We start from the raw sequence: 11,253 nt of genomic DNA on the forward strand, positions 1-11,253 counted from the left end.
AGTTAAGCTATCCAATGAATATATCTTCCACTTTTCCTTCTCTGGTATGAGAAGTGAATTGTTTTTTGGGGTTTTTTTTGAACTAAAACTAAGAGTAACGTAATGGTTTTAGTTGTACAGAGGGAAGAAACACTGAGCTTTACTGCATTGTCATATTTATCTAGTGATTGATTCATATCCTTTTCAACTTCTTGGAGCACAGGTGAAACCAAATACCCCTGTACTGATGTGTTCAGTGCCTGGTTATGATGCCAGTGGTCATGTTGAAGACCTTGCAGCTGAGCAGAATACACAGATTACTTCTATTGCTATAGGTAAGAGCGTACCTTATTTCAACATCTAAGCATGAGTGAAATTGGTAGCAGTAAGAGATTTAGCAACCCTTGTGTCTTTTAGGTTCTGCTGAAGGGTTTAACCAAGCAGATAAAGCAATAAACACAGCAGTGAAATCTGGAAGGTAAGTTCTGTATCATTTTCAGTAGAATACTGTATAGTAGAAAGGTAAAAGGGGAAGTTATCTATTGGTTAAAGAGATAAAACTGAGTAAAACAAAAAAGTAGGCCTATCTTTTTAATTTAAGTTTGTAACAGCAAGCACATGTTTAAACATCTTCTGTTTAAGTATTTTCAAGAAAAGTAGGCTGTACCTGCAAAACAAGAAAGTTAACCTATTTGCAATACAAAGTAACTGATTCTATGTAGAAGTCAAGTTTAAAAGAGGGAGGAAAGTTTGTAGCATTGATCCATTCTGTTACTCTTTGTGATGATCACAGCCAGGATCTGTAAGTTGTTCACTAAAAAGCACTTGTTCTGTTTCAAAAATTCACAGATGGGTAATGCTGAAGAATGTTCACCTGGCTCCTGGCTGGCTCATGCAACTAGAAAAGAAACTACATTCTCTGCAACCCCATGCTTGCTTCAGACTCTTCCTTACCATGGAGATTAATCCAAAGGTAACACTGATTTAAAATTTGATTATCTAGCAGAGTAACGGGCTTGCAGAGCTAAGAGTGCTCCCCAGGGAATGTTCTCTCACAGCTGCCTTTCTGCAGTAAAGAAGAAGGAAAATACACACCTGTCAGGGCATTTATTAACTTTGCTTTCTGATAACTGGATTGTAGCTGTAAACTTCATACTGTTCTTTTTGCTGATTCCCCTAACCTCCAAAAGAAGGGCAGTACTTCATGTGCTCACTGTAAGGTTTTGTAGCTAATGCAAACTTGTCTGGGATTTAATTAATGAAGGCTGATTTAATTTAGTGAAGGCTAAAGCAGCTGGATTTGAGCTTATTGATCTTCTCTAGGTGCCAGTGAATTTGTTACGTGCTGGCCGAATCTTCGTGTTTGAGCCTCCTCCTGGTGTAAAAGCAAACATGCTGAGGACCTTCAGTAGCATTCCAGTTTCTAGGATGTGCAAGGTGAGGCTGTGGTTTGTCTTGATGAAAGTAAATGGAAGAACATGTTTGTTGAAATCTTACCTTAGATGATAAAACCTCAGATACTAAAATGTACCTGAAGTGTTTTTTCTCTCCTCACCCAAGCAAAGTAGTACCTTTTTCTGTTGGTAGAATATATTCAGTTTCAGTAGCAATCTAGCATTAAATCTGATACTTTCTAGTCTTTTAGCAGGCTTTGGTTTTATCAGCTCACTTGAGTAACAATTGTTTGGTTTTCTGTTGTCTTTCTCCCCACTTCTAGTCTCCAAATGAGCGTGCTCGTTTATATTTCCTCCTTGCCTGGTTCCATGCCATTATCCAAGAGCGCCTGCGCTATGCTCCACTGGGTTGGTCCAAGAAGTATGAGTTTGGAGAATCTGACCTGAGATCTGCCTGTGACACAGTGGATACCTGGCTGGATGATACAGCAAAGGCAAGTAGTGTTGTGTACTTGGGCACAGGTTAACAGATTACTTTGGATTTTCACTAAAACAATCTGTCCTGGAAAAATTAAGGAAGCTAAATGAGTAGGCACAAAAAACCTATTGGCAATTCAACAATTGTTTCCTGCTAATTACAGGGTCGCCAGAACATTTCCCCTGATAAGATCCCCTGGTCTGCACTGAAGACCCTGATGGCCCAGTCTATCTATGGAGGTCGTATCGATAATGAATTTGATCAACGTTTGTTAAACACTTTCTTGGAACGTCTGTTCACTACCTTAAGTTTTGACAGTGAATTCAAACTGGCTTGCAAGGTTGATGGACACAAAGATATTCAGATGCCAGATGGAATCAGGTATCATTTTTACCTTATCCTGACCTCTTACATACAACCTTTTTTTTAATTAGAAAACAGCACACAAAAACAAGAAATCAAGCACATAGCCTGTATTTCTGTGCTGTGTAAACATCTGTCTCAGGCAAATCGTTGCCTTGGCATTCTAGCAGAGGAAACCCTTTAATGAATATTAAAACTCTGCCTTGCAGGCGTGAAGAGTTTGTCCAGTGGGTTGAGATGCTCCCAGATACACAAACACCATCGTGGCTGGGACTGCCAAATAATGCAGAGAAAGTTCTTCTCACCACACAAGGTAAATGCAGAACTTTAGCAAGGTCTTCCATAGACTACCAGGCCACCATTTAACTAAAAAGCAGAAGGGAAATACAAATTTCGCTGAAGAGTTGATAGTTTTCTCCTTCTCCCTCAACATAATTGGTTTTTGAGTAATGCAAAACCTGACCAGGAGCCTGTGAATCAAAAAAGCCAGTTACATTTAGTCTTCCAGATGGCAAGCTCCTATCTTGGTTCTGGAAAGCCTTACTGTAAGCTTCTGGAACCACCTACAACTGGGCAGTTCTGAATCTTAGGTCTAGATTAAATAATGGAATAATGGAAAGTCCTGGTTCTTGCATGTAGTGGGTTGTTTTAATCTTGATGCTACTGCTTCTCTAACAGTAAATCTTCTGTTTTAGGCATAGATATGATCAGTAAAATGCTGAAAATGCAGATGCTGGAAGATGAGGATGATCTGGCTTATGCAGAAACTGAGAAGAAGACAAGAACTGATTCTACATCAGATGGACGTCCAGCCTGGATGAGAACACTGCATACCACAGCCTCGAACTGGCTTCACCTTATCCCACAAACTCTAAACCACCTGAAGCGGACCGTGGAAAACATCAAAGTAAGAACTATGTTTTATTTAACATGGGCATAGGAAAAGCACAAGTTCAGGTGCATTGTGATTTGCAAGCACCAATTACACTGCTGAGGGGTCAATGGAACCTGTAGTGATGCTGGTTTTGAGTGCCACAGCCACATAATGACCTGCTGGGTTTCTTGAAATGCTCCTAAAACCTGGTTTATGGTTTTTTGGATAGTATTTGAAGAAATGCAGTAGCAAACAATCTAGCCAGGCAATCTGCATTAATTGTTCAACTGCAACTTATACTTTCTTGCTTCTCTCAGGGAGAGGAGATTGTTGGTTGTAAAACAATTTCTGCAATCACTTTCTGCACCACAGGCTGCATCCTCATTTTCAGTGCTTGTAGTCACAGTGTCACTGCTCCATCCCCAGAATTTGGGGGTTGTTTGTCATAGCAGTTTTCCAGCAAGAACTTTGATATGTAGCTTACTTTGAATGTTTTTACCATCAGGATCCTTTGTTCCGGTTCTTTGAGAGAGAGGTGAAAATGGGAGCTAAGCTGCTCCAGGATGTTCGTCAGGACCTGGCAGACGTGGTTCAAGTGTGTGAAGGGAAAAAGAAACAAACCAACTATTTGCGTACACTGATAAATGAGCTGGTGAAAGGTATGGGAATTCAAATTAGCATCTCCCAGGGCTCTCTTTGCTTCTTGCACTCTCTAAGAGGCTGCTGTGGTCAGCAGCTTAGGAAAAAAACCAAAAATGGTAGAAAAATGTGGATAGACTTTGCCATTTGACACAAGTAATGCTTAAAGCTGAGCATAAAATTCCCATTGGCTTGGTATGAGATATCAAGTTGAGGTTGATAATAGCCTAATAATTAGGGTATAATAATAATAATATAATAGTTAGGTTTTGATAGTAATATTATGAGGCTTTTTTGTACAATTTATATTAGCAGCTTAATCTCTAGGCTGAAGTCTTATTCAGATTCAGAGAGAAATTCTCCCAATTTCTCACTTATGACAGAACAAAGTTAATTATTCCACCAAATGAGTAACATTGGTCCTGTAAAATCTCGTAGAAAATATTCAAGTTCTCTGAAGTTATATTTAAAGATTGTACGTAAATGTGGAATTTTCACAGACTTGATGAATATTGCAATATATGGTGATTTGAACAAAAGCATTTTCTGAAACACAGATACTTGACATCTTCAGTTTTTTCTAAAGAACTCAAATCTTCATGCAGAGTTGAAGATTAGGTCTTGCAGTAAATAGCTGGGTGTACCTGCAGCTGCTTTTGAAGGGTGTCTGTAACTGGGTGGTGTTTTAAATACCGAGTAGACCTGGAGGCCATCTGCTCTGTAATCTTTCAACATGCTTTCACTTACTGAAGAGCTTTTTAAAACAGAGGTTGATATTCTAGTCCAAATATTCAAAGTTTCAATATAGTGTGTTATTTCAACCTGCATATGAGTAAAACTTAATTCTAATCACATCTTTGTAGGTATTTTGCCTCGTAGCTGGTCTCATTACACAGTGCCAGCTGGTATGACTGTTATCCAGTGGGTGTCTGACTTCAGTGAGCGCATTAAACAGCTCCAGAATATTTCCCAGGCAGCTGCATCTGGTGGAGCAAAAGAACTGAAGGTACCTTGTGCTGACTTCTCGGGGTTATTGGTGGAGCTGTGTAACTGCTTCCTGGAGTCTTCACATCAGGACTTCTAAATAGCTCCTCAGTCAATGAACTTGGGTCAATGTTCTCTGAAATGTCTGTAAATAATGCTGAGCATCTCCTGATCACAGCGTGATGAGGCTTAGCAGGCTAACTGCACAGAGATCAGAGGGAGCATTAGTGTTGTGGAATAACAGGAGACAAAGCCTTAGAGTAAAAAGCATCTTAGCAGTTACACTGTGTTCCAGTAGTAGCAGGAATATCTTAGTGTAAACAGATTGCTGAAGTATTTATAATAGTCATTAATTAATACTGCAGCTGAAATACTTTTTTTCCCTGTATTTTCCCCCCTTAAACAGAACATCCATGTGTGCCTGGGTGGCCTGTTTGTACCAGAGGCATATATTACTGCTACAAGACAATATGTTGCCCAAGCAAACAGTTGGTCCCTTGAAGAACTCTGTCTTGAGGTCAATGTTACAACTACCCAGAATGCAGTCCTGGATGCCTGCAGCTTTGGAGTCACAGGTAAACTTAGCTGAAAGGAGGGACCTTGCTCTGAAATGTTTTCAGAAGCTTCTGGTATTAAATGGGCTATGTGAAATGAAAAAGATACTGTTGTTGCTAAAGTTAATACACACTTTCTGAAAGTATTTTCAGATTAATTTGATACTAGTTATTAGGGGAGTATCTGCAATGCTAATAAATCTTAAGACTGGGGTCAGTGTATATTGATGTGGTATTGCATAGTGTATCACCTACAAGCTCTTTATTTTTCAGTATGAAATACTTCTCATTTAGTGGACTTAGCCCTAAAATGATACAGAGGGAGACAGCCTTTGGATGTATGAAAGGTCTTAGAACTCTAAATTATATTGCAATTTGCAGGCCTGAAGCTTCAGGGAGCTACATGCAGTAACAACAAGCTGTCACTTTCGAATGCTATTTCAACGGTCCTGCCCATTACACAGCTTCGCTGGATCAAGCAGACAAATGCTGATAAAAAAGCAAATGTTGTAAGTATTGATGAAAATATTTCAACATCCCTAGCAATTTTTTTTCCTAAGGCTTTATGGATACTTGTACCAGGCACAACAAATGAAATTGGTGTTCTCTAATTACTCTTGGTGTCAGTTGGCATCTGATTTCAGGGCTAGCACCAAACAGACCTAGTGCTGACCGTGTCTTTCCTTTGTAGATAAAAAAAGGAGAGGTATCCAAAAATGATGTTCAGTTCAAAACTCAAATTTATACCTATAGCAGCATCTGTGAATTTAAGTCTTGGGGTTTTTCCTCATATTTTGTGTACTGAGTTATCTGAGACTAAATTCCCATCTCATTGTTACCATATAGTGTTACAGAAACCTGTGACACTCTTCAGCTCTCTAACAGAACTCTTCTATATTCATGTTTTTCCCCAGGTTACTTTACCAGTTTATCTGAACTTCACTCGTGCTGATCTGATTTTCACCGTTGACTTTGAAATAGCCACCAAGGAAGATCCCCGCAGCTTCTATGAGCGTGGTGTTGCAGTTCTCTGCACTGAGTGAACAAATTTATTTTCACTGGTTAATGCTATAGTAAGTGTCAGTCTTCTATGTAGTGCTCACCTGTACTTTTGTAATCAGGGTAGTTTAGCAGATGGATTTGTGTCAAGTTGGCTGGAAAGGCGATGGTGCATTGGGAAGCTGATAGGCCAGAGAGATTTTCTTTGAAGGAAAATTGAATAAGATTTTTAGGGGTTATTGGTAGATATGATATTTGATGGATTATGTTATATTAAATAAAATATATAGCAAAAATTTTGACTGTCTATTTCTGTTAACCTAATTCTTAGTGATGGTTTTGGTCTGGAAAACCTATACCTGTGATCTTTTCAGAGAATAACTATGGATTGCTCTTCAAGCTAACCTCCACTAACAGGAACCTTGGAATGTAAGTCTGTGGTGCAGTAAGACACAAAGCCTGACACCTGCTGAGATAATTCAGGCCATTGCATTAATTACTTGCAAGGGACTGGATCTTATTTGAAGTAAGCTGCTACAATGCACTGAGAAGCTGGAGCATCCTCAACTAAACGTTCTTGTCCTATTGACCACAGAGCTTCCTTTCTCAAAGTGCTTTTTTGGTGAAATACATCTTCAGATTCATGTTTCAGTAACCCAAGAGGAGGCTATTAAATGCTCACACAAGGAGTTACAATATTATTTGAGAGTCTCACTAATATTATTTGAGACTCTCACATGTGACCAACTATTATTAAATTAGGGAAGCTGAGAGTTGCTGCTTGTTTGGGCATTTTCTTGCTTTCTCTGATCCTGAATTCACTGACTAAGCATTTCTACCTTTCTGACCATCCTCTCAAAACAGCTGTCCTCTATGACCATGGCTAAAGTCAAGTGTTCAAAGATGTGTATGAAGAATGTGGGTACACAGCTTTCTGACCTCAAAACTGAAATCTTGGGAGCCCCTTCCTTCAGTGATTGCTCCTGTGAAAGCAGTGACTTTCATCAGCTCTAGTATTTTTCTGTGATAAGGGGTTCTACAATACAAGCCTGTACTGGGAGGAAAAATTGCTATCTCAGGCTGCCTCCCATACTTGTTTTGGTCAATGCTTGCTGTTTACTAAAACGGAATTATGCTGTCTGCCCTCTCCCTACTGTTTTGCAAAGTTAATCTCTAAGATTGAACTGTCATGGCTGGTTTTGTTACCTTAAAAAGTGTGAATCCCAGAACAGTGAATTATGAAATCTTTGTGCAGTTCTTACCCAGTTGTATCAGAGATGAGAACTACATGCATCAAGATCCAAGATGAGTTGTAATTATAATGCCTTTGCTATGTTTCAGCCTCTATGAGAGACTTTGCTCTCCAGTACCAGATTATGTTTGGAACTGCTATCACTGCCTCCATCATCTTTTCAATTACATTGTACAGAAAAAAAGCACCTCCTGCTAGCAGTGTGCTCTGGGTACCAGCTGCAGTATGAAGTATTAGCTTGCACCTTCCTCTCAGCAACTGCTATTTGTGCACAGCTCATAGACCTGGGCTGTGGTTCCACTTACACCTACTATTAAACTCTGCCTGAACCACTTCCACCTATCAGCAAATGCTGATGCAATCAAGAGTCTCAAGTATCCAAGACCTTGAGCTTCCCAAACTCTTCAGCTCTTTTATGTTAACTTCTGCATTTAGCCTGAATTAACAAAAGATGCAGTTCCACTTCACAAGTTAATCCACAGCTGGATTCTCATACTGAATAAACATACTCCACTCAGTAGATACTGTCCCATGTTGCATACCCTTCCACTTAGTTATCTCCTATCATGTTTTTTCCTGTGTGAAACAACTACTTTAAGTGAAATCCTCTTGAGGTAGATTTAGAATTTTTGGCAGCAGTTTGAAGGTCAGAGGGTTCAGTTTTATTTAGCTGATGGGGCTGAGAGCTAGAGTGTTGAACAGCTAGGATTTCAAATGAGGGGCTTCTCTGCATGACAGCGTTGTAGTCTTAAGCTTTGCACAAGTCTTCATTCCAGAGAGAGCTGTAGCCTAGTTGTAGTACACACAAATCTATAGCTGCAATTGGTTGTTGGCTTGTTTGGGATTTTTTCAATTAACTTCACAGTTTTCATGCAGCAGTCTTTGCCTCTGGACAAGTCAAGGGGCAACCACACTGCCTTCTGTCTCAGGGCAAAGGCCTCTGAAACTTACTGTTAAACCACTTATGTTCCAAGCTGATTAAAAAACATTTCCAACTGTGGAATAAGGATGAAAGTAAAGTTGCTTTAATGAAATAAATACACAGGTGGAAGGGTGCAATGCTAGCAGTTAAATAATATTTTGAGTGGCTTTCCGTCTTACAAAAGAAACTGGAAACTAAAATTCTCTGCCTGTTGTACAGAACAAATGTTCTAGCAAGTTGCTGGTACTAACATCTTTCAAGCCATCATTATACTTTCACAGTTAGTAGTTCCCCTCCCACACAAATGGACTACCCAGATTCTAAACCTGATTAAAGCAATTACTATATAGGAGAGGGAGATCAGAGATAGGTCTTGCTCCCTGACTGGCCTCCCATCTTTGGGCGCCACTCCTGCAGCTCCTGAACAATTGCTTTCACTAAGAAGCTCTGAGCTAATGTTCCACATCACATTGTAAACACTGATCTGGCAGCTACACAGAAACTGCCCAAAACATTGGTCAAACGAGGTAGGAGCAGCTGTGGGACAGCTGTGTTAACAGCAACTAGACAATTTCTCCCCCTTTGAAGAAGATAAATGCTGGATTGTGGCACTTGCAGTCAGTTCAGATGTTGGTAGTCAAACCTGTGTCGTTCATCACTTAGAAGGAGGTCAGATACAGCAAGAGCCAAACATGACATGAAGCAGGTGCCAGACAAGCCATAGCTGTTGGAAGCCAATTGCAGCCAAGGGGTCGTTCTCCTTTCCCTCCTCGACAAACCCTTGTCAGTGTTGGTGAAATTACACTGAAACTGAGCAGCTGCCTCCAGGTACTGCACACAGGAGCTGGGGCTGGTGCTCCCAGAGGACCTGGGCACCAAGCTTATCTGTCATGCTGTGGATGTACCTTTGCTAATTTTCACTGGAATTGCCAGACAGCTTGACTCTGTTTTTCAGGTGGATGTCAGAGCTTACTGTACAGCACAGTGCATTTGTAACAGGCTTGGGGCAGCCTGTTTAGTTCAGGTACACTGTACTCTGCAAAAGAAATCTCTACCAGAATGATCCTTCAGAACAGTTTGTCCAATTATTTATTCATCCCTTAGATTAAGTTGCACGGAATTTCTTTCTCTTTAGTTTTTCACTAGCATCCTCTGGAGCAGGAATCCTTCGTTTTCTTTTAATTATGGGCTGCTCGGCCATTGTGCCATCAGAGGGAGCTGCGAACAGGGGCTGTGGAGCAGTGTCAGCCGGGATTGCGGGGAGATCCGCGGAGAATGAAGGGTTAACAGCCATCGGTAAGGCGTGGTCAGGTGTCAGCCCCACGGGGGTAAACGCTTCTGTGGCTGGAGGTGGCTCAGGGGTTTGCAGCAGATCCTGCTCGAGGCCAGGAAGCTCCAGGGCTTCTCTACAGTAATTGACTGCCTGAATGTCACTGACATTTGGAGGATTAGGGAAGGATCGTTCATCCTCTGAAGTGTCAGCATTCTCCAAAGGCATTGCTTTTGAGGCACTGTTTGGCCATGGTGTATCTTTTATACCACAGTCAGTGTGAACAGATGCATCTTCTGAATCACCGTCATAAGGATCTAAAAACTAAAATAAACATCTCTAAACATGGTGGATTTTTGTCCTTAAAAAAAAAACAAACCAAATGATAAAACATACAATGGATTTTAAACTCTCTTTCAACCTAAGTCACAGACTTATGTGGAATCTTTTCTGTTTATCCACACACTCCTGCCTCCATTTTAGTTTCTGGAACTATGTAGTACCCAAAACCTACTTGTAGTCCTCTGGATTCCTTCGCTTTCTTGAGTCCTCCAGCAAGTGGACTAGGCACAACCTATTTAAGAGAAGTTAACAAAGGTTTATAAAGCTCTTTCCCATAAGTTACCAAATGAACAACAGAATAGAGAAGAGGAAGCCAGACTGTCACTTTGCTAAAAGACAGTAAGTGTGTCTCCATCCAACTTTTAAAGGTTAGGTAAAATTGACCTAAAATAGAGCAAATGGTAAGTCGTAGTGCACTTAAAGCCTTGCACTAAAGAGAACAGTAAGCAATTACATACCACCAGAAAAATAACCAAAACAGCACTTAAATAATTGTAGTCAGGATACAATTTAGAGTTTAGAGAGCATCCCTCCCAACTCAGGTCCCTTTTTTTCTTTCACATGGGGATGATTTGAAATCCTGAAACAATGCTTAGAGTCTGGGTCTAATAATTTTTTTAAAAAAGCCGCGTAGGGAGACTCCCTTTAGAACATAAACCCCAGGTACCAAGTCTCACAAAGGGAAAGAAATTAACAGCAAGAAAAGTGGGAAGGTTCTTGAAAAGGATCCAGCACAGGTGCTCAGAGAATACACTGCAAGTCAGTGCTGTGATGCTTCCAGTGGGAAGGGGGAGAACTGAGCACAGCTGAGACAAAGCAGGGCTCAGGAAACCAAAGGCTTTATCAGAGGAGCTGAAGTCCAAGCCCTTTTGTGACTGTGTATTTTTGTGCTGCATCAAGGACAGAGACACTCCCACAAAGCCCTTCTGCTTCTCCAAAGAGCACAGAGATCCCCAGGACTGCCCTGGCACCTGCCTCAGCACCCTCGGTGAGAGCAGCCAGCTCTTTGTTTAGGCTGAGACTTGTGCAAGCCCCTCTTCCACCCTGCCCAGCCATCACACAGCTGGAATTCCAGCCTGGTTTCTCCCAGGAGAACACAGACAATTCCAGCCTTGCCCTGACCTTCCTGGAAGATAAATGGTGGCAAGATTCCTGGCAGGCAGCTTCTCCAAGTCACAAAGCACAGTGATTCACATAGACGAA

General features: G+C 40.9%; 2 protein-coding genes across 2 annotated transcripts in view; one reads left to right on the top strand and one right to left on the bottom strand.

Moving 5' to 3' along the window:
- The window catches only part of DYNC1H1 (dynein cytoplasmic 1 heavy chain 1), a 45,045-nt gene extending 38,485 nt beyond the window's left edge, over positions 1 to 6,560 (top strand). The window contains exons 66-78 of the mRNA XM_015631124.3: positions 203 to 314; positions 397 to 457; positions 829 to 952; positions 1,303 to 1,416; positions 1,697 to 1,867; positions 2,015 to 2,232; positions 2,424 to 2,527; positions 2,910 to 3,121; positions 3,594 to 3,747; positions 4,591 to 4,733; positions 5,118 to 5,286; positions 5,647 to 5,774; positions 6,180 to 6,560. Of these exons, the coding sequence (XP_015486610.1) occupies positions 203 to 314; positions 397 to 457; positions 829 to 952; positions 1,303 to 1,416; positions 1,697 to 1,867; positions 2,015 to 2,232; positions 2,424 to 2,527; positions 2,910 to 3,121; positions 3,594 to 3,747; positions 4,591 to 4,733; positions 5,118 to 5,286; positions 5,647 to 5,774; positions 6,180 to 6,308 (1,839 nt within the window). The 3' untranslated portion in view covers positions 6,309 to 6,560. The remainder of the gene's footprint in view (positions 1 to 202; positions 315 to 396; positions 458 to 828; positions 953 to 1,302; positions 1,417 to 1,696; positions 1,868 to 2,014; positions 2,233 to 2,423; positions 2,528 to 2,909; positions 3,122 to 3,593; positions 3,748 to 4,590; positions 4,734 to 5,117; positions 5,287 to 5,646; positions 5,775 to 6,179) is intronic.
- The window catches only part of LOC107205959, a 9,815-nt gene continuing 4,975 nt past the window's right edge, over positions 6,414 to 11,253 (bottom strand). The window contains exons 5-6 of the mRNA XM_015631125.3: positions 10,223 to 10,282; positions 6,414 to 10,032 (exon numbers count right to left, since the gene is read on the bottom strand). Of these exons, the coding sequence (XP_015486611.2) occupies positions 9,544 to 10,032; positions 10,223 to 10,282 (549 nt within the window). The 3' untranslated portion in view covers positions 6,414 to 9,543. The remainder of the gene's footprint in view (positions 10,033 to 10,222; positions 10,283 to 11,253) is intronic.

Source organism: Parus major, chromosome 5, assembly GCF_001522545.3.
Source record: "Parus major isolate Abel chromosome 5, Parus_major1.1, whole genome shotgun sequence".
NCBI classification, from domain to species: Eukaryota; Metazoa; Chordata; class Aves; order Passeriformes; family Paridae; genus Parus; species Parus major.